This window comes from Cupressus sempervirens, chromosome 4, assembly GCF_028749045.1.
Source record: "Cupressus sempervirens isolate cs-2001-9-10 chromosome 4, ASM2874904v1, whole genome shotgun sequence".
Lineage (NCBI taxonomy): Eukaryota > Viridiplantae > Streptophyta > Pinopsida > Cupressales > Cupressaceae > Cupressus > Cupressus sempervirens.
Genome location: NC_143121.1, coordinates 233,248,714 through 233,273,160, shown reverse-complemented (window position 1 = coordinate 233,273,160; position 24,447 = coordinate 233,248,714). Strand labels below are relative to the sequence as shown.

The 24,447-nt window shown below is 34.0% G+C and overlaps 1 protein-coding gene across 1 annotated transcript; it reads left to right on the top strand.

Annotated features, from left to right (window-relative positions):
* Positions 1 to 439: 439 nt before the first annotated feature.
* On the top strand, positions 440 to 2,176 carry LOC149560862 (cytochrome P450 78A4-like). Its single transcript, XM_089823680.1, has 2 exons — positions 440 to 1,459; positions 1,538 to 2,176. The coding sequence occupies exons 1-2, from the start codon at positions 440 to 442 to the stop codon at positions 2,174 to 2,176; spliced, it is 1,659 nt and encodes a 552-aa protein (XP_089679806.1).
* Positions 2,177 to 24,447: the final 22,271 nt, after the last annotated feature.

The following is a 24,447-nucleotide window of genomic DNA, read 5'->3' as shown; positions in this document are numbered from 1 at the left end:
TCCAAATGGTTCCTGTGAACAAATAGGAATGGGCGTCAGTATCGGAAAGGGAAATTCGAAGAGAATAGGAAAAAGCTCCGTTCTGTTAGCTAGTGATTTCTTTCCTGTATTCACCCTAATAGCAGTGTAGCCCAGCTGGCTTCTTCTCCGGACGAACGAAATTTAAAACCGCCATGTTCCTCTCTAATTCCCGTGTGTTGGTAATATGTTTATTGGTTGTTGGAAATGCAGAAATTTCAAAAGCGAAAAATGGACGGTTGTGCTCCGCCATAGGAAACAGAGCTCTCCAGTTTTTTCTCTCCTCCTTCATTAGGCTTGGGGTTGGGAACTCTATAAAATGGCCCCAATCTAAGTCTCATTCACATCCACATAGAGCTTGTCACTGTTAAGGTCTCGCTAGTCCTCTGCATTTGTCATTGTCATTTCATCCTTTCGTGCAATGGAGAGTGGGAGTGGGAGCTCTGGAGGAGGAAGTTGGTGGCTCTATTATGCCATTCCTGTATTGGCCAAGGACGGGCGTGGGTACATGCTGCACAATGCTGATGACACGATCTTCTCTGCATGGCCACTGTACGCCGCAATTCTGCTGGTGGCCTCCTGCGCCGTTGTGGTTGCATGGATGAGCCCCGGAGGATGTGCATGGGCGGTGGCCAGAAAGAAGGGCGGCGCCGCCATTCCTGGGCCCAGGGGATTCCCCATCATAGGAAGCCTTATCGATATGAGCCGTGGCCTTGCCCATCGCAGGCTCGCTCAGCTGGCTCGCATCCATGGTGCCAAGAGACTCATGGCCTTCAGCTTAGGTTCCACTCCCGCCGTCATCACATCTGATCCCGAGGTGGCTCGAGAGTTGCTCAGCTCTGTCAATTTCTCGGACAGGCCGCTCAAGCAATCCGCCCAGCAGCTCATGTTCGGTCGAGCGATCGGCTTTGCTCCAAACGGTGAGTACTGGAGAATGCTCCGCCGGATTTCCGCCACCCATCTCTTCGCTCCCCGGAGGATCGCCGCCCACGAGCCCGGACGCCAAGCCGATTCCCTGGTCATGCTGAGCAACATTCACGACGAGTATGTTTCCGGCGGCGTTGTGCGGCTGCGCCGCCATTTGCAAGGTGCGGCGCTGAACAACATCATGGGCAGCGTTTTCGGGCGGAGGTTTGATATCTGCGGTGAGAGCGAGGAAGTGAAGAATCTGAGAGAGATGGTGGAGGAGGGATTCGAGCTTCTCGGGGCCTTCAACTGGGCCGACCATCTTCCCTGGCTCAGATTTCTCGATCCCCTCCGCATCCACTCCCGTTGCCAAACCCTCGTCCCACGCGTGAGAGGCTTCGTGAAGAACATCATCGAGGAGCACCGACTGAAAGATAAGGATCACGACACCGCCGACGCCGATTTTGTGGATGTTCTCTTGTCTCTGAATGGAGAGGACAAGCTGGACGACGAAGACATGATCTCTGTTCTCTGGGTATGATCGCATCTCGTCATTCTTGAATCCCGTTCCATGTTCTTCTTTCCTGACATTAATCGTCGCATGTTGTCGCAGGAGATGATATTTAGAGGCACTGACACCACGGCGCTGCTGACGGAGTGGACAATGGCGGAGATGGTACTGAACCCGGGAGCTCAGAGGAAGGTGCAGGAGGAACTCGACATTGTGGTGGGAAAGAGCAGGAGCGTGAGGGACTCGGACATATGCAAACTGCCATATCTGCAGGCGGTGGTGAAGGAGACGCTGAGAATGCACCCGCCCGGGCCACTCCTTTCATGGGCCAGACTCTCCACTCGGGACACCAATCTGGGAGATCATGGCAAGTTGTGCGTGCCGGCGGGTACCACGGCCATGGTGAACATGTGGTCGATAACACACGACCCCCTCATCTGGGATTCCCCCGACCAGTTCCGACCAGAGAGGTTTGTGGAGACCGAGGGAGGTGAGAATGTGGACGTGAGGGGGAGCGATCTGAGGCTTGCACCGTTTGGGGCGGGCCGTCGGGTCTGCCCTGGAAAGGCTCTGGGTCTTTCCACCGTCCACCTCTGGGTGGCCAAATTGATGCACCATTTCCACTGGGCTCAACACGAGCAGCACCCCGTGGACCTGTCCGAGGTGCTCAAGCTGTCCTGCGAGATGCTGCACCCACTTCACGCCGTTCCTCTCCATAGGGTTGATCTCAAACAACTCTGAGGAGGAATCACTAGGGTACCCCTCGTTTTTCTTTCTTTTCGTGTTCGAGGTGGCGTCTTCCGGTTATTTGTCGTGTTTTTCTTTTCCTTTACAAGTCTGATGGTTTTGTGAACTCTCGAGACTGTGCAACTGTCTCGGCTCTGAGAGATTCAACTTTGTAGACATTACTTAAGTCTGGTTATGTTTTCCCGTTGCGATAGCCAGTAGCACTTTTGCGGAGGATCATAATTATATCTATCTAGTGGAGTTGTTCAATGCTCCCACTGCTCCTATGTAGCCAACTTTATTAATAATAATAATAATAATAGTGCGAGTTTAGGCATAATTCTTCCTTGTTTTCTTCTGATTCGCTCGTTCTGCAGCGAATTTCGTCTATTCTTTCATGTTAGATCAATCATGCTCGTTCTCTTCAGTGTAGTTCAATCTGTAGATAATTGCAAAGATCAAATGATTTCATCCTCAAGCTTCTGTTCTGAATGGCTGCTCTCTGTAATTACAGTGCTTTGCTAATCTATTTCCGCCATGAACAAATTCCTTTTGCTCTCTATGAGTGCAACTATCACTCATATCTCCCGCTGCTCCTATGTGGCCAACTTTATTATGCTTTATTAATATTAATAGCCTAAGCTTGGGCAAATCTCCTCGCTTGTTTTCTCCTGACTGGCTCCAGTTAACCTCCTTTTCTTCTTAGTAGCTCGGTTTGCAGAGATTTGCAAAGATCAAATGATTTCATGCTATGTTCCGTGCACAAGCCTCTGTTTGTATTCATAGTGTTTTGTTATCTTCTTCTAGTTTTTCCCGTGCCTGAGGAAATTTCAGCTGAGCAATTGAATTTGCTCCGTCATTTGCCTCTTCAGAAGTTCTATGGTTTTATTTGAACATCTGTTTTTAGGGTTTGATTTATTCAATGTTATAGAACATTTAAAACTAATGTACATTAATAAAGTAATTGAAATATTTAACAAATGAAGTTTCCTTTCCCTCGGTTGAAATATTATGGTATGTTAAAAAATATTATTTGTAAATACAACTATTGATAGATTACAAATAATTTATAATACGAAAATAGTAATATTTTCATAGTAATAATATAAAATAATATTTCTTATAAAAAACCAGTCTTGTTTTACATTCAAAATTTTTTTAAGAATGATTAATTCTAAGAGATAGAAAATAAAAATTTAAATCATTGGTTAAAGTATGAAATTCAGAAAGTATCACAATATATGGACAAGCACTAATAATAAGTAGAATAATTTGTAAATTTGCTATCTTTTATCCTATAAAATGTTAAAATTTAAGTTTAAAAACTAATATACATCAAATCTAAAGCTCATATTTGTTTTGCAATGTGCAAGAGCGTTTTAGTGATCTAAATAGTTAGCATGTTTCTAAAGATTTTGTCAGCGTGTTTTTAAAGTTTTTCTTAACAGATATTCTTAATGTTTTTATTTTTCCCGTAAATATATTTTCCAAGTGCATACTTTTTAAAGCATGAATGAGTAAATGAGGAGACTTTGGTAACATTTATAAACTAAATGAAGAGACACTGTTTATTTTAAAAACTAATGTACATTAAATCTATAGGTCATATTTTTTTTACAATATGCAAGTGTGTTTTACTTATCTAAATAGTTAGCATGTTTTTAACGATTTAGTTAGCGTGGTTTTTAAAAAAAAATTAACACAAATTTTTCATGTTTTTATTTTTCCAGTAAATATATTTTCCAAGTGCATACTTTCTAAAGCATGAATGAGTAAATGAAGAGACTATGGTAACATCCATAAACTAAATGAAGAGACACTGTTTAGTTTATAGGTGCATTTTTATTATTATTAATTTTGAATCATTTTATGATATTTTTAATTATGTTTATTGATTATTAAAAAATGTTCACTTTGATATTTCAATATGTTCCAAACTTATTCTTTCACAATGTATAGGGCATTTGAGAAGTTCTTTCACATTTATTATGCATTCCTCAATGGTCAATCAAAGTTTTCTATGAAGAATAACTTTCATTAAGAAATGGTTTATACAAACTAGGAATATAATATATTCTTTATATTTTATCATACATTCTTTAGGTATTATGTACCTATAGATGAGGAAACATTTCAATTATGTTACATATTTTTTGTATTTTTATTGCTCGGTATGCAAAGAATGAAGTTGAGTTATTGATTCCATGTGAGGGAAAATAAGTAGAATCATTCCTATCCTCTGCCACTTAATTTTCTCTCTTAATGTTTCAAATTCACTCTGCAAGAGTTATTTTGGGAACAAACTCTTTTTTACTTTAGCTCATAGAATGTTCTTAAATTTTAAAAGCTAATATACATTAAGTCTGAAAGTCATATTTTTTTTACACCACACATGACTATTTAGTTGAGCTGTAATGATAAACTAGTTTAGCGTGTTTTCCAAGATTTTTTTTTCATTTTTAATTCCAGCCAATGTGTTTTTCCTAATACATGTTTTTTTATACTATCAACAAGTAAATTAAGAGAACATTGAAATATATATGAAATCAGATTAAAATGTTGCACATCTAATATTAACAACTACTAAAAATAATTCTTGGTAATCTCAACAATTAAAAGCTTCTATTCTGTGTTAGTATAGTTTATGATAATTTTTTACTATTTTTAAGTGATCTTTATTTATACTATTGATTCTTCTTGTTTATTTGAAAACCAAAAATAGTTTAATTCTAATAACAATATCACAATTTGACTTGACGTAGAAAATGTCTACTTGTCAAATTTCTTTTTGTCACTCTCCTATATACAGAATTTATATTTACCATATTTAATATTTTCTATTACTAATTCAAAGAAGAATGAATTTATAATATGTTTGTTCAACAATTCCTTGAATGTGAATTAATATAGCTTGAGTTTATTAAATGTTTTTCAACAATTCATTGAATGTCGATTAATATAGCTTGCATGTTTAATTTTTATTTTAAACCTTTCAAATTTTGTGGAATCAAGAGCTAGTTATCTTTCAAAATAATGTTAGCTTCCATAAAGTTGTAAGGGTTTCGCTCATTCATATTACATGAGGATGATAGTTGGTACACACATATATTTTTTAATAATTCACATTGTATTCAAAATATTTGAATACAATCAGCTTGCTTATTTTTGAAGTGATGTTTAGTTGTGTGATAAAGAATATCAAGCTTATGACCGAATGCTAGTTTGAATAAATTCAAGCGATCTCTGCATGCAGGACCCAAACATATTTTCTATCATATCATGATATGTTTAACATCTAAGGAGATTAGGATCAACTATAAAGATATTCATAAAATTTAATCTCTTAATACTTTTTTTTCTTAATAGTGTCAGAAGAACTATGAGTCTATGTCACAAGAAGTATCATTGTTAGCAATTTTTGACTCCCTTTAATGTTGGTTCTCGAGTTGTGGATCTTGATCGAGAAATTCATGAAATTTTGAAGCCCCTACTCCTTAAGTAGATCATTTAGAGTTCTCAACTTCAAATATTTTTTATATTGGGTACGAATCCCCTTATATGCCCACACATCCAAAGATGAAGTCTCATTATGTTTTCATAACCCCTTTAGTGAAAAAAAAAATCAAGTTCTTTCATTCAATTCTTCCTTAGATACTACCCATCTACTTGTCTCACACTTGCATTACGAGAACTAGTTTTCAATTGTACAATTAGAAGGCCAACCACCCTTAATTAAATCACTAAGTATCCTTTTTAATAATATTTCCTTGATGAATTGAATCACCCAATACAGTATTCCTTTTTTCTTTAAAAATATTTTTTTTCAATAAGGTAGTTTCTTTGGTTTTTCACATAAAAGCATTATCAGAAGTTCATTATTTTTGGGATAAACATGAAAGTTGACTTCCTACTTAATCTATCCCTTTTTATACTTCACCCAAGTCTTCTTAATACAATTCAATTCCTATTCAACAAAAAAATTGTGCCAAATTAGGATGAGAGAAGAGGCACTAAGAAAACAAAATTTTAGACGAGAGAAGAAATAAATATCTATTGGTATCACGTAAAATATTTTATAGCATTCCATATTGCACAATTTTCAGTGCAATCTATGAGCTACATATGGTAGGGATGTTGATTAATACATTAAAAATATTCTAAAATGACTCTTTTTTCCCTTATACTTGTTGTAGCCATTAGTCTTCTAGTTCGCATTCATGCTACTGTTCTTACTTGTAGATAAATTTCCTTCTTTTCTTGACACAAATTCCAAAAATGCCTATTTACAAGGTAATACCAAAATATGAGAGGAAATAACTATGTACTTTCAAAATTAGAGACACGGTTTTGTCCTAATTTTCTTGCAAAACTTTTGAGGTATGCGATGTTATCTGAACTTCATTTGAAAACTCCATCATTTGATTAGCAATAGAAAAAGTCATTATCATGGTTTAATGTCTTCGCATTAACAACGTGTTTTTTCATGACATCTATGTTAGGAATTATTAAACTCTGAATTTCTGACAATGTATCCCTGATTCTTACTTCTTCTCTCAATAACTCTGCCGGCCAATCTAAAATATTTGATCTTGACGAAATGTCTTGAGCTAGTACTACGGTCAAATGAAAATTGGTTTTCACTTGCCTTCATATTAGTATCAATCTTTGACAACGTGTTCTTTATTTCCTTAGTAAAGTTTGTAGTATCACTTAATGATACAAACAAGGAAACAACATTATTTACAGTGCTTTCAAAAGAAATATGAATAGTGGACAGTTCCACTTAATCTATGGAAATCTTCTATGCCACCCTTTCCAAAAGGTTGTTATCAAAATTTATCTCTACCCTCTATTGTAGTTTCTCTTGTCCATTCAAATCTTCATTGAACTTGTGAACTATGTCGACAAGTTGATCCAAAATAGATTTCTTATCGTCAATTACAATCCTAAGTGCATTTGAGTTAAGTGGCTTTGGTGATAGTGTACCTAAAATTAAGAATGCTGTTAAAATATCCCTAATTATTGGAAGTTTGGATAAAGATATGGAAAGGATGAGGGCGGTTCAGATTTAGATGATAAAGAGATGGGTGAGCTTAAAGCACAGCTGACTCTCAAGCATTGCTAAGAAAATATAAGTATCTTTCAATCTCCCTAAATTAATTCTATGCCTTATAAAAGAACACCCAAAGCTTGTAATTGATGAAACCTAGAATTAGGACCCAAATGGCTAGAAGTGGAGGCTTCCCACCATCTAGGTGGATACATTTATGCACTAAGTGAATAAACTAGGCATAGGTTGTAAACCCCTCTTGATTATTGACCTTGTATCTAAACCTTTTTGTATAGTTCTAATCAATTCTGGAAAAGTGCCTAGCTGTGTTGAAATGGTTAAGTTATAATATTGATTGCAAGAGTCAAATTACAGACAATGTGTGATGAATACTTATTGTTAGTACAAGCTATGGGATAGATTATGGCACCAATACCATATGATAAAGACAACATTGTCCAAAGGTTTTCAATGTTGGATCTTTTAATATTGTATTTTTAAAAAAAATTGAGGAAGCCTAAAGGAGAAACAATAAGTTCCCTCACTATATCACACCATAATTGGATAATAGTGGAGCTTAAAATAATGATTATTTGAACTTAATTAGGGTTGATGAAAAAAACCTTAACCAATACCGGATAGTGTTAATTTAGAGTTATAAACTCACAAAAAATATTTTTGTCGTATGTCAGAGGGATGGAGATGGTGAATTAAGTATGGACGAAATTCAGCCATCCAAGTGAACATGTAGCCTTTAATTGTAAATGAACACTCCTAGATTGTACTCAAAATAAATCTCAATTCCTCATGTATCTACTAAATAAATTATTTAATCTTCTCATGAACATTATAGTGAAAGATAAACTATATGTAATAAATCATAATTGTGTGAGAATTGATGCCCAATATTTACTCATGAGTAGTCAGAAGCATTCCATATTTCTATGCCACTTGTACTTCCTTCGTACATAATTTTCTGAATTGCAATGAAAATTAATTAAAATATAATTTGTTCAGTTGCCAACAAAATAAATTTAAATATCTTATACTCAAATAAAAAGCATTCAAACTATCATTATTATTAACCAATAAAATCTTATTGAATTATTTTAACAAAAAAATGAATATTAATTGAAAATAGTAAAATTTAAAAGTATTATTTGTTAACATTAATTAATATATGTGTGCTAAGTTTTTAAATTTCAAAAAATACACATAGAGGCTAATGTTATTATTTAATAATTTATTAGATTTTTTAAATATTTTAAATAATAAATCACAATATCCTTTGAAAAATATTTTTTAAATTTTTTTATTAAAAGTGCAGTAAAAATTCTATCAAGACAAGAAGAGATACAAATTGCAAAGCTTAACAAAGAGCTCTATCCCAATCAACCAGGTCATCAATTTCATGAGATCAGACACCCCCTATCCATAACATTCCAATCTTGTACATGACTAGAGACCCATTTAGAAAAGCAATCTGCAACTCCATTCCACTCTCGAGGGATGTAAGTAAGACAAATAGTGTCCAAAGTTCTACAAAAGAAAAGAATTTGATTAAGAGCTGAAGCTAGAGCCCAACTAACATCCTCAAGCACCTGCAATGTGGGAAAGTTCACCACCACTTGGGAGTCAGACTCACAGATAATCCTTCACCATCCCTTCAAACAACATTGTTCCATTGCATGTAAAAATACCAGAGCCTCCATAAGATTTTTAGTACCTAGTGGCCTCCTCGAACAAAGAAGGCAAGGAAGACATCTAAAGACCTTCAAAAGTAAACAAAGTATAAATATAGCTCTGATGCCAACAAGATTGCACTGTTTTATGAAAAAAGGTAGTGTTTATATCACCCTCCTGGAGCCAATCAACTCTGGCCTTTTGATTCCAATATATTTCCTCACGGAGCTTTCATTCCTCTAGATCTTTGGAGGCAATGGATTCAATTTTGCCCAAAGCCTTAGAGAAACCAAGATACCCTAATCTACCTGGTAATGACAACAAGACGCTCATAAGATTTCCCTTTCATGGTATGAAGTTTCCCAAAACATTCTCTATTCCATTTTTTGAGCTTTATTTTGACATATTGAAGCTTTTAGATAAAGAATACACAGTAGTACCATAGGCAAGGGCATCATCTCTCTAGCAGCCAGCCATAAGATCATAAAGAGAGCAGAGTTGAAGCCATGTTAATTGAGAACTAAATGGAGGATTCTTAGGAATAATAATTCTAGTAGAAGAAAGTTTAATTTTCTAATGATCATAATCCTACCAGTCTAGAATTTTTGAAGAGATTAAGAGAGCCAGTAACCCAAAAGTGGAAAACTATGGGACAATTAGTATTAGCAATGCTAAAATCATAGTTAATAATTTATTAGATTATTTAAATCTTCTTAATAATAAATCATAGTATCATTTGAAACATTATTTTTTTATTTTTTTACTAAAAATGTGGTAAAAATTTTATTAAGACAAGAAGAGATACAAAAGGGAGAGCTCTATCTCAATTAACAAGGTCATCAATTTCACCAAATCAAACGCCCCCTATCCATAACATTCCAATCTTACACATGATTAGAGACCCAGTAAGCCAAGCAGTGCACAACTCCATTCCACTCCCAAGGGATGTAAGTAAAACAAATAGAGTCCAGAGTTCTACAAAAGAAAGGAATTTGATTAACAACTGAAGCTAGAGGCCAACTAACATCCGTAACGATATACAACGTAAGAAAGTTCACCACCACTTGGGAGTCAGACTCATGGATAATTCTTCACCATCCTTTCTAACAACATTGTTCCACAGCATGTAAAATGACTTGAACCTTCATATTATTTTTAGTACCTCTGGCCTCCTCGAACAAAGAAGGCAACGAAGACAGCTAAGGATCTTCAAAAGTAACCAAAGAATAAATATGGCTCTAATGCCAACAAGCTTGCACTGTTTTATGAAAAAGGGCAGCGTTTATATCACCCTTCTAGAGAAAATAAACTCTAACCTTTTGCTTCCAATATAGTTCCTCACGAAGCTCCCATTCCCCCAGATCTTTAGAGGCAATGGATTCAGCTTTACCCAAAGCCTTAGAGGAACCAAGGTCCTTAATATGCCTGGTAATAACAACAAGATGCTCCTAAGTTGTCTCTTTCATGGTATGAAGATTCTCAAAACATTCATTATTCCATTTTTTGAGATTTCTTTCGACATGTTGAATCTTTTTAGAGAAAGAATACATAGCAATACAATAGGCAGGGGCGCCATCTCTCCGCCAGCCAACCATTAGATCGTAATGAGAGGAGTCTTGAAGACACATCAATTGAGATCTAAATATAGGATTCTTAGGAATAATCATTCCAGTAGAAGAAAGATTAATTTTCTAATGATCATAACCCCACTAGTCTAGAATTATTCAAGAGATAGTAAGAGTGCCACTAACCCAAAAGTGAGAAACGAAGAATCTATCCAAATGTTCAAAGATAGCTTCAGCCCAAAATTGTCTATTATTTTAGGTAGATATCCCATTAACTGGTTGGATATTACGAAGATGTAACATATCATTATTTTGATGAGGGAGATTATAGGAAGGACTTAACCAAGCTAAACCACCCCTTTTCTCCTCAAGACTTGGAACTGAATTGAAATATCCAACTAAATCCCAAGGATGGTAAGGATGATAATTTCTTACATACCGAATATGTGACCAAATACCCACCTTTCCCACATAGTCTATATGTGCATAGTCATAAGTAATAAAATTAAGGGTAGAGTGGGAAGATATCCAATAAAGAGGAGAGACTCAAATAAGAGGTTAGTCTCCTAGACAAATAATAATAATATGGAGAATACTCAATCATAAACTTGTGACTGTCCCTTAGTCTAGGGATGTTATTCAACCCCTGAAGATTCTATGACTGAATAATCATCACCGATTAGAGTGGGGGAGATGAGTATCCAAGGGTTTCATAACCCCATACTCTATCAACACATCTCCTACTATTTTGATCTTCTACTGATCCTTTTTATGTCGAACCTTTTTTAAAGAAGTAAAAAGAAACATTCTTAAAAGGATTTCACATCAAATCCAAAGGTAGCGGAGACTCCTTACCCTTCCTAGATGCTAGCACATACTTAACCACGTATTCCAAAATGATTTCATTATATCGAGGTACAACTAGAGTTGCCGAAGCTCTATACTCATAAGACATAGGGATCCCACTCTTCTCATGAACCACCGCCTAGGAAGCCACAAAAAAAAAATCAATGGGTGGAACTCTTGCATTTGAGCCAATCGAATCAAAAGAGAATGTAGGAGGTATACCTTCCTTTAGGACCATACTATAAAACACCTCAAATCAATATTGTACTCTTTAAAGGGTCTTTCCTATCCATTTCCCCTAGCTTGTGGACAAACAAAAATAGATTCATCCTTAGCTTGGCCAACCTCAGTCACTTGGGCTTTACATTTACCTGAAGTATCCAATTGAATATTCCCCTTGGCTGAATTATGCATCCGATATTTTCCTTTTCCTGCATTATTCATCTTGTCACCACTGTTACCATCTGAAAAACCATCACCCACCTTAGAAGATCAATCCCAAGGGCAATGATGTTGTAAATGATCATACTCATGACATATCTAACACTGGAAGGGGAAGTATTCCTAATCTAGTTGTTGCACCCAGGAAGAAGAAAAAGGACAAATATCCAAAGGTAGTTTCTTCACATTATTATATCTTCATTATTTCTGTGATAACATGAAAATTGATCTCCTACTTAATAGTTCCTATTTAACAATAAATTGTTACTACTATTCATTCAAGTCTTCTTGCTACAATTTAGTTCCTATTTAACAACAAATTGTGCCAAATTAGGATGTTAGAACAGACACTAATTTTAAAAAGAATTAGAGGAGAGAAGAAATAAATATCTATTAGCATCATATAACATATTCTATAGAATTTCGCATTGCATGATTTCTAGTGCAATCTATGAGCTACACATGATAGGGATGTTTATTAATAAATTAAAATGTATTATAAAACTATTCTATGAATAACTAGCCCTACTAAGTTGCAGATGACATTAATTTAAGACTTGAAAATTGACACACTCTCTTTCATTTTGAAACTAGCAAGATAAACATGTTCTATTTAATAGCCTCTCTCACAAAATGATCCATCCTATCTTTCTCGCAAATAACCCCTATGAATTGTGTCTCCTTCTCTATGTCTTTTGCAATGTTTTAAATTTATTGTGAGTAAAAGTGAATTTCATGAGAAAATTATTAGGTTTATGATTCGATCAACTAGGTAAACTCTTTCCAATATAAAACTTAAATTTTTGTTTTATTTTTGTGCCAAAAAACCATGCATATAGGGATGTGCGATGGATTTTGTGATTAAAGGAGGATTAGTTAATATATTTTAGGAAATGCTTCAGCCAAGTTTTAAAAATACAAATTGTCTTTGTGAAAGTGGGAAAAATATGATATATGTTTTATACTTATAAATAGGGTTTATTGAAAACATTGTTGCTAGGGAAAAGTCATATATATAACCCATGGTCATGTTGAATGCCCAAAATACTAAGAGGATGGGGTTGAATCATTCCCAAAATTATCAAAATTAATTCACTTGCTAAATTTTAATTGTCAGACAATCAAACAATATAGCCATACTTAACATGAGAAAAAGAGGACATCAATATTTTATTGCATGAATTGATTCCTTTTAGGATCAACATATAGACTTGACACACCTTTTTTGTCCTTCACATATTTCCATATCCTTTCAGGATCCCATTGCATACTTATCTTGAGCTGAGGTGGCAATTCATGATTGACTCCAAGCGAATTCAAGTCCTGGGTTTGAATTTTCAAATGAAGAAAATTTTGTTTCATGCAACTGCTTCTTCTCCTTTCACACGTCTACATTTTTCCATTTTCTTCTTCCAGTGGCTGCTTTTTCTTCTTCACACTTGCGTTTTCTTTCAGGACTCAGTTTGCAAAGGCAGAGGCTTTCACAACTATGGAGGCTTTCACGATGGTTTGTAGAGGTAGGAGACACCGATGCATGCCATATCTATATCTCCTCATATTTATTTGTATATATAACCAAGAGGATAGACCAAACACATACATATATATTATTCTCGCTCTTGTTAGCTGTGTTGGCCAAGAATTTGACATGTTAAGCTTCCTAAGGGGTGGGATTAGGTGCTATTTCTAGTGGTCTTGTGCTTTGTCTTATCTTTGTCATAGGCATTTTTTATTTTGGTGAATTATTTGGTCTAGTTTGCCAATTTTTATCACGTCAAATTTTTCTTATCTAGAATAGTTATAATTTTTTACTCTTTTAAATAATTCATGCAATTTTCTACTTTATGGGTTTGGATTTCCTTTAAAACCTATATTTACCTAAATCTATAAAAATTGTGTCGGCCAACTCCAATTATTAATTATTTGGTTGGGGTAAATCATCACACAATTTAGTATTAATATCCACTTGAGCTGGAGCAAATCATTATTATTGCAATGTTAATATCATAGCTAATAAACTCTTGGATTACATCAACATTTTATTTTGGAAACCCCAAAGAGGAAAAATTTGATGGAGGCTTTCCTTTCAATACAACGGAACTAGTTATATAGAATTACAATTCCCACTACATGAATTACTCTCACTCTTCTCCATCAACGAAAAATTGTGTTAAATAGATACTAACAAGATCTAATAAAAAGAATTTTATATACCTTAAGGAAAACATTCCTTGTATTTTGTTGTGAGTTATAGATAATAAGCTTTTTAGTGATTATATTAATTAGCTACACTGATCTTAGAGAACTGTAGTATAACAATAGGTAGAGCATTGAGGTACACACTTTGGAAAAAACCATTAGAAATCCTTTTAGTGATTTGTGCTGGAATTTAAGGGATACAAGTGTCTAAAATATCATAATGTCTTTATTACAAGTGTCTAAAATATCATATCAAAACCCATATCTAAAGTGAATCCTTGACTCTCTATTAGTTTCTTCTTTAATAGTCAGGTTCAATAGGGTTGTTTGATTTTTGTGTTTATAATTGAGAGAGATATTTATTAAACTCTTAATGTGAGGGTTAATACCAACGTTGCTAAAGGAGCTCATATGTTTTACAAGGCTTACATCATGGGAGGCTCTTTGAAGTGAGTGGACGTGAAAAGTTGTAGAGAATCACTACAGGATAGAGATATAGAATTCATTCAAGAGGGACGGTTTGGAAAAATTAATTGATTCTATGGGAAGTCAAATATCAACACTTTTGGAAAAAATCTCTAAGTCTTAGTACAAAGGTCAGGTGACCGTTGATACTGTCAAAGTTTTGGTCACTCCTAAGTTGATAGGAGAAGTGACTGGTCTTCTCTGTGAAGTGGTGAAGGTTTAGAGGAAGGGCTCAGGAGATTATAGTAAATTAAAACATAAATTCTTTGAGGGCATGGAGAAGCTAGTCTGGATAAAATCTGGTAATAAATATTAATATTTATCCCTTTCTAGTTCCTTTTTCATTGTTTATTTGTGGGTCATGATATATTTCACATTGGAAGGGAGTTTTACCACTTACTACTATTTAATATGTTGAGACACATTGAAAAATTAATATGACATTTTTTCTATACTCCTTGTTTGTTAACAGTATTAAAAATGGTGATAACCTGCCCAGTCATCAGGGCTTGATTTTCATCTTGTATCACCATGTGTTTTCTCATCTTCTTGAGCTTAGTAGGTATTTAACCGATAAGGAAAGTCCTCCTCCCTTCCCTAAGTCCTCTATTATTATAGAGGAAATTTATTTAGATAAAGACCCCGATAAACATACTTCTACTTTCCTCCTATTCTCTATTGATAGAAAGGTGGTGCCTCACTATCTATTTTGGATTTTTCCTTTTCAAGGATATATTCTTCTAGATGAATACACGTATCCAAGAAATAGTTCAAAAAAAAAATTTAATATCTTCCAAACTTAGTCTTTCACAAATGTATAGGGTATTTGAGAAGTTCTTTCACATTTTTTATGCATTCCTCCATAGTCAATCAAAGTTTCCTATGAAGAATCACTTTCATTAAGAAATGGTCTATACAAACTAGGAATATAATATATTCTTTATATTTTATCACACATTCTTTAGGTATTATGTACCTATAGATGAGGAAACATTTCAATTATGTGACATATTTTTTGTATTTTTATTGCTCAGTATGCAGAGAATGGAGTTGAGTTATTGATTCCGTGTGAGGGAAAATAAGTAGAATCATTCCTATCCTCTGCCACTTAATTTTCTCTCTTAATGTTTCAAATTCACTCTACAAGAGTTACTTTGGGAACAAACTATTTTCTACTTTAGCTCATAGATTTTTTTTTGATTTTAAAAACTAACATGCATTAAGTCTAAAAGTCATATTTGTTTTACACCACGCATGACTATTTAGTCGAGCTGCAATGATAAACTAGTTTAGCATGTTTTCTAAGATTTTTTTAAAAGATACTTTTTTCATTTTTAATTCTAGCCAATATGTTTTTCCTAATACATGTTTCTTTATACCGTCAACAAGTAAATCAAGAGAACATTGAAAACTAAAGTCAAAAATATATGAAATTAGATTAAAATGTCGCACATCTAATATTAACAACTACAAAAAGTAATTCTTGGTAATCTCAACAATTAAAAGCTTCTAACAGCTCTCCAAAAAATCCACCATCCTATTCTGTGTTAGTATAGTTTATGATTTTTTTTGTTATTTTGAAGTGACCTTTATTTATAGTATTGGTTCTTCTTATTTATTTGAAAACCAAAAATAGCTGAATTCTAATAACAATATCACAATTTTTAATCACAATTTGACTTGATGTAGGAAATGTCTACTTGTCAAATTTCTTTTTTTCACTCTCCGATATACAGAATTTATATTTACCATACTTAATATTTTCTATTACTATTTCAAAGAAGAATGAATTTATTATATGTTTTTTCAACAATTCTTTGAATGTGGATTAATATAGCTTGAATTTATTATATGTTTTCCAAAAATTCATTGAATGTCGATTAATATAGCTTGCATGTTTAATTTTTATTTTAAATCTTTAGAATTTTGTGGAATCAAGAGCTAGTTATCTTTCAAAATAATGTTAGCTTCCATAAAGTTGTAAGGGTTTCACTCATTCGTATTACATGAGGATGATAGTTGGGTCACACATATATTTTTTAATAATTCATATTGTATTCAAAATATTTGTATACAATCAACTTGCTTATTTTTGAAGTGATGTTTAGTCGTGTGATAAAGAATATGAAGCTTATGACTGAATGATAGTTTGAATAAATTCAAGTGATCTATGCATGTGGGACCCAAAATTATTTTCTATCGTATCATGGTATGTTTAACATCTAAGGAGATTAGGATCAGCTATAAAGATACTCGAAAATTTTAATCTCTTACTACTTTTTTTTCATAATAGTGTCAAAAGAACTATCAGTCTATGACACAAGGAGTATCATTTTTGGCGATTTTTTACTCCCTTTAATGTTGATTCTCGAGTTGTGGATCTTGATCGATAAATTCATGAAATTTAGAAGCCCCTACTCCTTAAGTAGATCATTTAGAGTTCTCAACTTCAATTTTTTTTTATATTGTGTCGGAATCGCCTTACATGCCCACACATCCAAAGATGAGTTCTCATTATGTTTTCATAACCCCTTTAGTGAAAAAAATTCAAGTTCTTTCATTCAATTCTTCCTTAGATACTACCCATCTACTTGTCTCACGCTTAGATTACGAGAAGTAGTTTTCAATTGTAGAACTAGAAGGCCAACCACCCTTAATTAAATCATTAAGTATCATTTTTAATAATATTTCCTTGATGAATCAAATCACCCAACATAGTATTCCTTTTTTCTAAAAAACCCTTATTTTTTTCATAAGGTAGTTTCTTTGGTTTTTCACATAAAAACATTATTAGAAGTTCGTTGTTTTTGGGATAAACATGAAAGTTGACTTCCTACTTAATATATCCCTTGTTATACTTCACCCAAGTCTTCTTAATGCAATTTAATTCCTATTCAACAAAAAAATTGTGCCAAATTAGGATGAGAGAAGAGGCACTAAGAAAATGAAATTTTAGACAAGAGAAGAAATAAATATCTATTGGTATCACGTAAAATATTTTATAGCATTCCATATTGCACAATTTACAGTGCAATCTATGAGCTACATATGGTAGGGATTTTGATTAATAAATTAAAATTATTCTAAAATTATTCTAAAAATAGCTAGCCCTAAAAAGTTGTAGATGACGTTGATTCAAGACTTGAAAACTGACATTGTCCCTTACAGTGTGAAGCTAACAAGGTAAACATGTTCTATTCAATAGCCTCTCTTAGAATAGGATCTATCCTAGATTCCTTGCAAATAACCCCTATGAATTGTGTCTCCTTCTCTATATCTTACATGATGTTTTAAATTTACTTTTAGTTATTATTTTTTTACAAAATTTTTTAGTCAAGAAAAAAAAACAATAGAAAAGGTCTCTTGAAAGTGGGAAAAAAATGATGATATATCTTTTGTACTTATACATAGGGCATATTCAAAGTTAAGTTTCTAGGGAAAACTTATATATATCACCCATGACCATGTTGAATGTCCAAAACACTAAGAGTAAGGGGTTTAATCATTCCCAAAATTATCAAAATTAATTCACTTGCTAAACTTTAATATTTAGACAATCAAACAATATAGCCATACACAACATAAGAAAAAGAGGACATCGATTTTTTATTGTGGAAACCCTCAAGAGGAAAATTTATAGAGAGGCTTGTCTTATAATATTATTTAACTAGTTATATAAAATTGTAATTCTCACTACACAACACATTACCAAAGGGAATACTACCAAAAGAGATTACAAAATAAACTATTGTAATTGGATGTAAAATATGCACGAATCAGTTCCTTTGAAGATCAAAACATAGACTTGGCACACTTTATTTGTCCTTCACACATTTGCATATCCTTTCAGTATCCCTTTACATACTTGCAGACATGTCACGTCAATATCTCCATATTTATTTTTTATTTATGACTAAGAGGATAGACCAAACATATGCATACATATTATTCTCAATCAACCAAGGATTCATGATGCTAAGCTTCTTAAGAAGTTGGATGAGCTGTTTTATGTAGTGGTATTGTGTTTTATCTTATCTTTGTCATAGGCATTTTGGTTTTTGCTGAATTTTTTGTTTGGTTTGTTGTTTTTCATCATGTTTCATCTGCCTTATCCAGCTTAGTTATAATTTTTCACTCTTCAAATATTTCACTTAATTTTCTACTTTGTGGGTTTTGAGTGCCTATAAAACCTATATTTTCCTAAATTCAAAAAATTGTGTCAACCAAGTCCAAGTATTAATTAGTTGGGTGGTGTATATCACCACACAATTCATCCAAGATATACTTCAAGATTTCTTCGTTATGTTGGAAAAATATGTATCCATTCAATCCTTTATATTATCCACTTGAGCCCAAATAATCCATTCAATCCTTGATATTATCCCAAAGTTTTAGTACCAAGCATATTCATGTCAAGAAGTGCAGTCCAATTGATCAACTCTCATGTTCTACAGAAATAGAATAATTTATAATTTAAGTTACCAAACCAATTCAAATCTACCCAAATAGAGCACTAAGCCTCATTAAAACTTAAACATAGGTATATTCTAGGAATACTGCAACATACATACAATATGTGCATATCCATATCTATTTATTTGGAGAAACATAGACCAAATTACTATTAATTATATCTCAAATGTCTAATGACATGTTGTAGATTAAGTCAATAAAGGTTCATTAATAAAAATTAAAACAAAATACAATTAATCAAATACAAAAAAGAAATTACTCTGACACTAATGGCAACGTACAAGAACCAAAAATTTGTTTCCACCAAAACTTTCTAGATAGCCATCAAAAACTCCCCCTTAGTATTATATCCTGCCTTCTATTAAAACTCATTTCCTTCCTTTTTTTGTCAATTCCCTTATTTTTAGATGTAGTTATCCTTTTCTCCATTAGTCTAACCATTCTCCATCAAAAGTAAATGGCATTAAAAATATACTAAGAAGGACATCAACCTCAAAACCTAATTTATAAATTTTAATCTTTTTGTTTCAAAACATGTAACTATACACATGCGACAAAGGAAATGGGTGTTTTATTGGGGTGAGGGTATTTCCTTGATCAATATATGGTTCAACAATTATCCTTAAATGATAAAGTATTTGCAAAATGTTTGGTATCTTACTTGGTTGGGAGATTCTACATAAGATTGTTAAGTCCACCTTGTTAGAGGATTTGACTAGTGCACCTGTTAGGATGAACCAGTAGTTGATCTCTTCTCTACAAGTTGGTTCGCTGAATGAGATTCCTTTGATGTAAAATGATCACCTTAGTGTGATGTATGGGACTCTATTTTTCCTTATACTTCTTGTAGCCATTAGTCTTCTACTTCGCATTCATACTATTATTCTTACTTGTAGATAAATCTCCCTCTTTTTTTGACACAAATTCCAAAAATTCCTATTTACAAGGTAATACAAAAGTATGAGAGGAAATAGCTATGTACTTTCAAAATTAGAGACATGGTTTTGTCCTAATTTCCTTGCAAAACTTTTGAAGTATGCAATGTTATCTGAACTTCAGTTGATAACTCCATCATTTGGTCAGCAATAGAAAAAGTCGTTATCATGGTTCAATGTCTTTGCATTAAGAATGTGTTTTTGCATGACATCCATGTTAGGAATTACTAAACTCTTAATTTCTCAAAATGTATCCCGGATTCTTACTTCTTCTCTCAATAACTCTGCCTGCGAGTCTGAAATATTTGATCTTGATAAAACGTCTTGAGCTAGTACTCAGGTCAAATGACAATTGGTTTTCACTTGCCTTCATATTAGTATCAATCTTTAACAACGTGTTCTTTATTTCCTTAGTAAAGTTTGTATTATCACTTAATGATACAAACAAGGAAATAACATTACTTATAGTGCTTGCGAAAGAAATATGAATAGTGGACAGTTCCACTTGATCTATGGAACTCTTCCATGCCACCTTTTCCAAAAAGTTGTTATCAAAATTTATCTCTACCCTCTATAGTAGTTTCTCTTGTCCATTCGAATCTTCATTGAACTTGTGAACTATGTCGACAAGTTGATCCAAAATAGATTTCTCTTATCGTCAATTTCAATACTAAGTGCCTTAATAAATATACCTTTGATGTCTTAAAGCACATGATTTCTTTTCTTCTTCTCTGCTCTCAGCTTTTCTTGTTTGGATCTTTTCTTCCAAAGATCTGCATGAATGTCCATCTCTTCAGGAGTGAGATTGGAGAGATCTCAATCTGGAATCACTATGTCTTCACCTAGATCAATCTCATCATTAGAAACTTCTATCTCTTTACCTTTTGCCTTTGGAATAGGTGAAGGAATGATTTCCTTACCTTTACTTAAATCCTTAGTGCTCAGTTGAGGCTAGACTTCAACTATCATTACACTTACCGTGAAATTACTCACAACAGTGGCAAAATGACTAATTGGAGAAATAATAGCAATAGGAGGAGTACTTACAATGCCTTGCTGTGACTCGGTCTAGCTTGGTGTTGTGATGAGTGGAGCCTATTTCTTGGTAGATGGAGTGGTGGTAACAGTACTCATCTTTGAACTCAGTGAGATGGCTCCAATAGCCAATTGAGTTCTTGATTGAAAAATGTATAACCCAATGGTCCGTGGCTCAAATGATGTCTCACCTAAGCTTGATGTAACTATTTTTTTTCTCGAAGAATTGAAGAGGGAGGCCATTACCTCTGCTGCGATCTTTTTAGGATCTGAATCTTGAATATTGTGAATCTCAGGGAGATCCTCACTAACTGTATGATCATCCTTTTCCTCTTCATCATTATCAACACCATCTACTTGCACAACTTCCTCAGTGGGCTTTACAAAATTTAATCCATAATATTCTTCCATGCATTTGTATTGGGTTGTACAACAGATTCAATATCATTTGAAAAAATTAGGAATGCATTGAACTGAGTAGTTAAGCTATGTTCATGCATTTTCAATGCTTCATTCACTTCTTTGTTTGATAGATTTGGTATAACCTTCCTCAAGGTTTGTTCTTGGATATCCTTGGCAACCATTATAGCATTATCTTAAAAATGTGATACTTGCTTAAGCAAATTTTTCAGGGACTTGTCCTCCTAGTTCACTTGGAGAGTATTTCCATTTAGCCATCTTTGCCACTAATGCTTCTTCTATTTACATATGCTCTTCTTTACTTCTTGTTTCATACTTAAGAAATTTGAAATCTTCCATACCTCCACCTTTTGTGAGTTGTCTCAGTCTTTCTTCAAAGTGTGGAGTTGACCTTTTAAAAGATATATGCTGCTCTTCTTCTTCATCTTGAGTTTTGAGCTTCCTCCTTTACTTGGTGGATCTTCTAGTGAAAAAGGCAGGTGGGGACTTGTAGCTCTTTTTCTTAGGAGGTTCTTCTTCTGATTCTTATTCTTGTGCATGTTCCTCTACTTCTTCCTCTTCCTCTTCAATGTCATCACCCCTACCTTCTGCGACCGGAAGAGGGGAATCAGATTTCTTATCCTCCTTTTGAATCTTTTCTACCTTCTTTCTTCCTCTCTTTAGAGCCTGAGGAATCTTGATTTCAGGAGATATCTTGGATTGTGCCTATTCATATTTTCCAAAATAAGGTACTTTGGGGTCCACAGGCTCATTGATAAGAGCCTCGATGATGTCCTTAGTATCATCAATATTTACCTCATAACCAAGAGGTATTACCCATGCAACTCTAGGTCTTCCTGCCTGAATATGTACATTGTCACAGTCTACAAGGAAATACATGTCTCAAGTTCATAATCGACCACTACTTGCTTAGGTATTCTGAACCTACTATGCATCCTCTCTTTAAAGATTTTAAAATATGCACCCATGATGATTTCAAAATTGTCTCCTATTTTAGCTATAAATTCATTGATTTGATAAATAATAGTTATGTCCTTCTTCCATACTAAATTGCCCTTTGAAGGAAAAAAAATTTCAACATAAAAGAATAAAAATGCCACAAGTGAACCAAACTTACACGAATTTTTCTTGGATGCTCAGATGCTCTCCATGTGCTTTCTCAACTGGTTCAGCTGCAAATCGGTGAGGTCAAAAGAAATATTGTTCTTGACTACCTTGAAATCCAAGTCTATAGCTTCGCATGGGACATTGTCTAGTTGGTTGGAACTGGATATCTTGTGTGCAATTACACGAATTATGAACTTGATCTCCATGTTATTGACACCATTTCGCTTCGTTCCTCTTCCATCTCACTCGTGAAGAGTCTTCTTTTCCAGTTCAACCATACCTAGGGTTTTGGTTGTCCTGGCTTTATTAAGCATGGGAAACTTGGTAACCCTATGAATCATTTTCCTTGTGATCTTTATGGATTGGTCAAGCCAAAATTTCATTCCATGAACACGACTCGAGATGAACCTAATCCACTTATTTTGGACTTTCTTTTCCGACTTCTTCCTTTTTAGGACTTTCCTCATTAATAGAAACAAATCCTATTTCGTCACTTTCACTCAAAAACTTTTCTACACTAGCTTCCAAATCTTTATAATTTGCATAAAGACATTCTCTAGGCTTCCTACTTTTGAAGTTTCATCTGTACTTATTTACTCTCTTAGGCCACTTAAAAACATAATGAGCATATTCATTGCAACTCCGACATTTAAAGTTTTTCTTACCTTCAACTTCTCTTCGTACAAGTAGGGAATTTCCTTCTTCAATCTTCTTGTACTCTTCTAATGTTCCTTTGTTGTTGCTATCATAATCTCCATCAAACTCCAAACTTTCTTTTCAAAAATGGCTCACCATAAATCTCCTTAAGTAGTTAATATTTTCCTTCAAGGACCTAATTCTTTGATACCAATTGTTAGAAATTAAAGTCCACCAAGATAACTAAGAGGAGGTGGGGGGTGAATCAGTTATCCAATAAAAACATCTTTTTATCAACCTTATTAAATTTGAAACATGTAATCAGAAAGTAGAACAACCATAAGAAGATAATCATATATAATAAAACTAGATTTGTTAATAGAGAAACCCTTGATCAAAGGCAAAACCCCAGAGGGGAGGGTACCCACAAAATGGTGTACTAATATATAGATTGCTTGTAAGAAGATGGACATTGTTAAGAGTCAATGAATTATAATTAGTACATGTGCCAATCCTTGTTAGGAGAATTTTAATCCCTATGAGAGGATTCCAACCCTGTTAGGGGTTGTTCCAACCCTATCAAGAGTTTTGGAAGTTAAAATGACCTAATGTCAAAATGGTTTCAAGCGAAAGACCACTGAACTCATTGCCCAACTGGCCTTCCTAATATCCTTTTCAGAATAATACCGGTAAGCATCTGTCCACTACAACGTCTTTGAAAAATAAAGTCTCTCTATATCGTCACACCATGCTTTATCCATGTTAAAACCTTCTCTCATCAGTAGATATCCAATATTAGGTTTCCCAGATCCAACATCCAACTTCGCATTCTCCCATTACATAGAATCTCTAAAATCGCACACTTACTATAAGTAGAACAACTTTCCTTTATGATGCAACATTGTTAGGAGGATTTGTACTTGGTAAGCCAAGTAGCAGAAGCCTGACCCGGCTATCCAAGTCCTCAAACTGATTATATATTTGGCCTTGAGGCTTTCTCAATTTACAATTATAATATAAGACCATATTAAGATAATATATTACACATTATAATATAAGAGGCTTATTGCATTGCATGTCATTTCATGTTTATTGTTCATTGTCGTTACTTTGTATAACTTGAAATTTTACTCTGATACTCAATATATAAAGTTAACAACTTATTAGATGAATAATTTGATTATTAGATCTGGTTACCGAGCTACATATATAAAGCTTAAACGGTTTGATTTTATGGAAAGGTGTTTAAAGGCCTATGGGATAAATTGATATAACTGATCTGCTTCCCCTCTCAACCAATTGGTATTAGAGATAAGTGCTCGAAAGAGAAATTTTGAAGGAACTCAAGCTAAAGATCTAAAGATGTATAAGAAAGAAGTACCAAAGCTGAAAAAGGAGAACTTTTCTTCATGAAAAAGTAGGATGATGTTG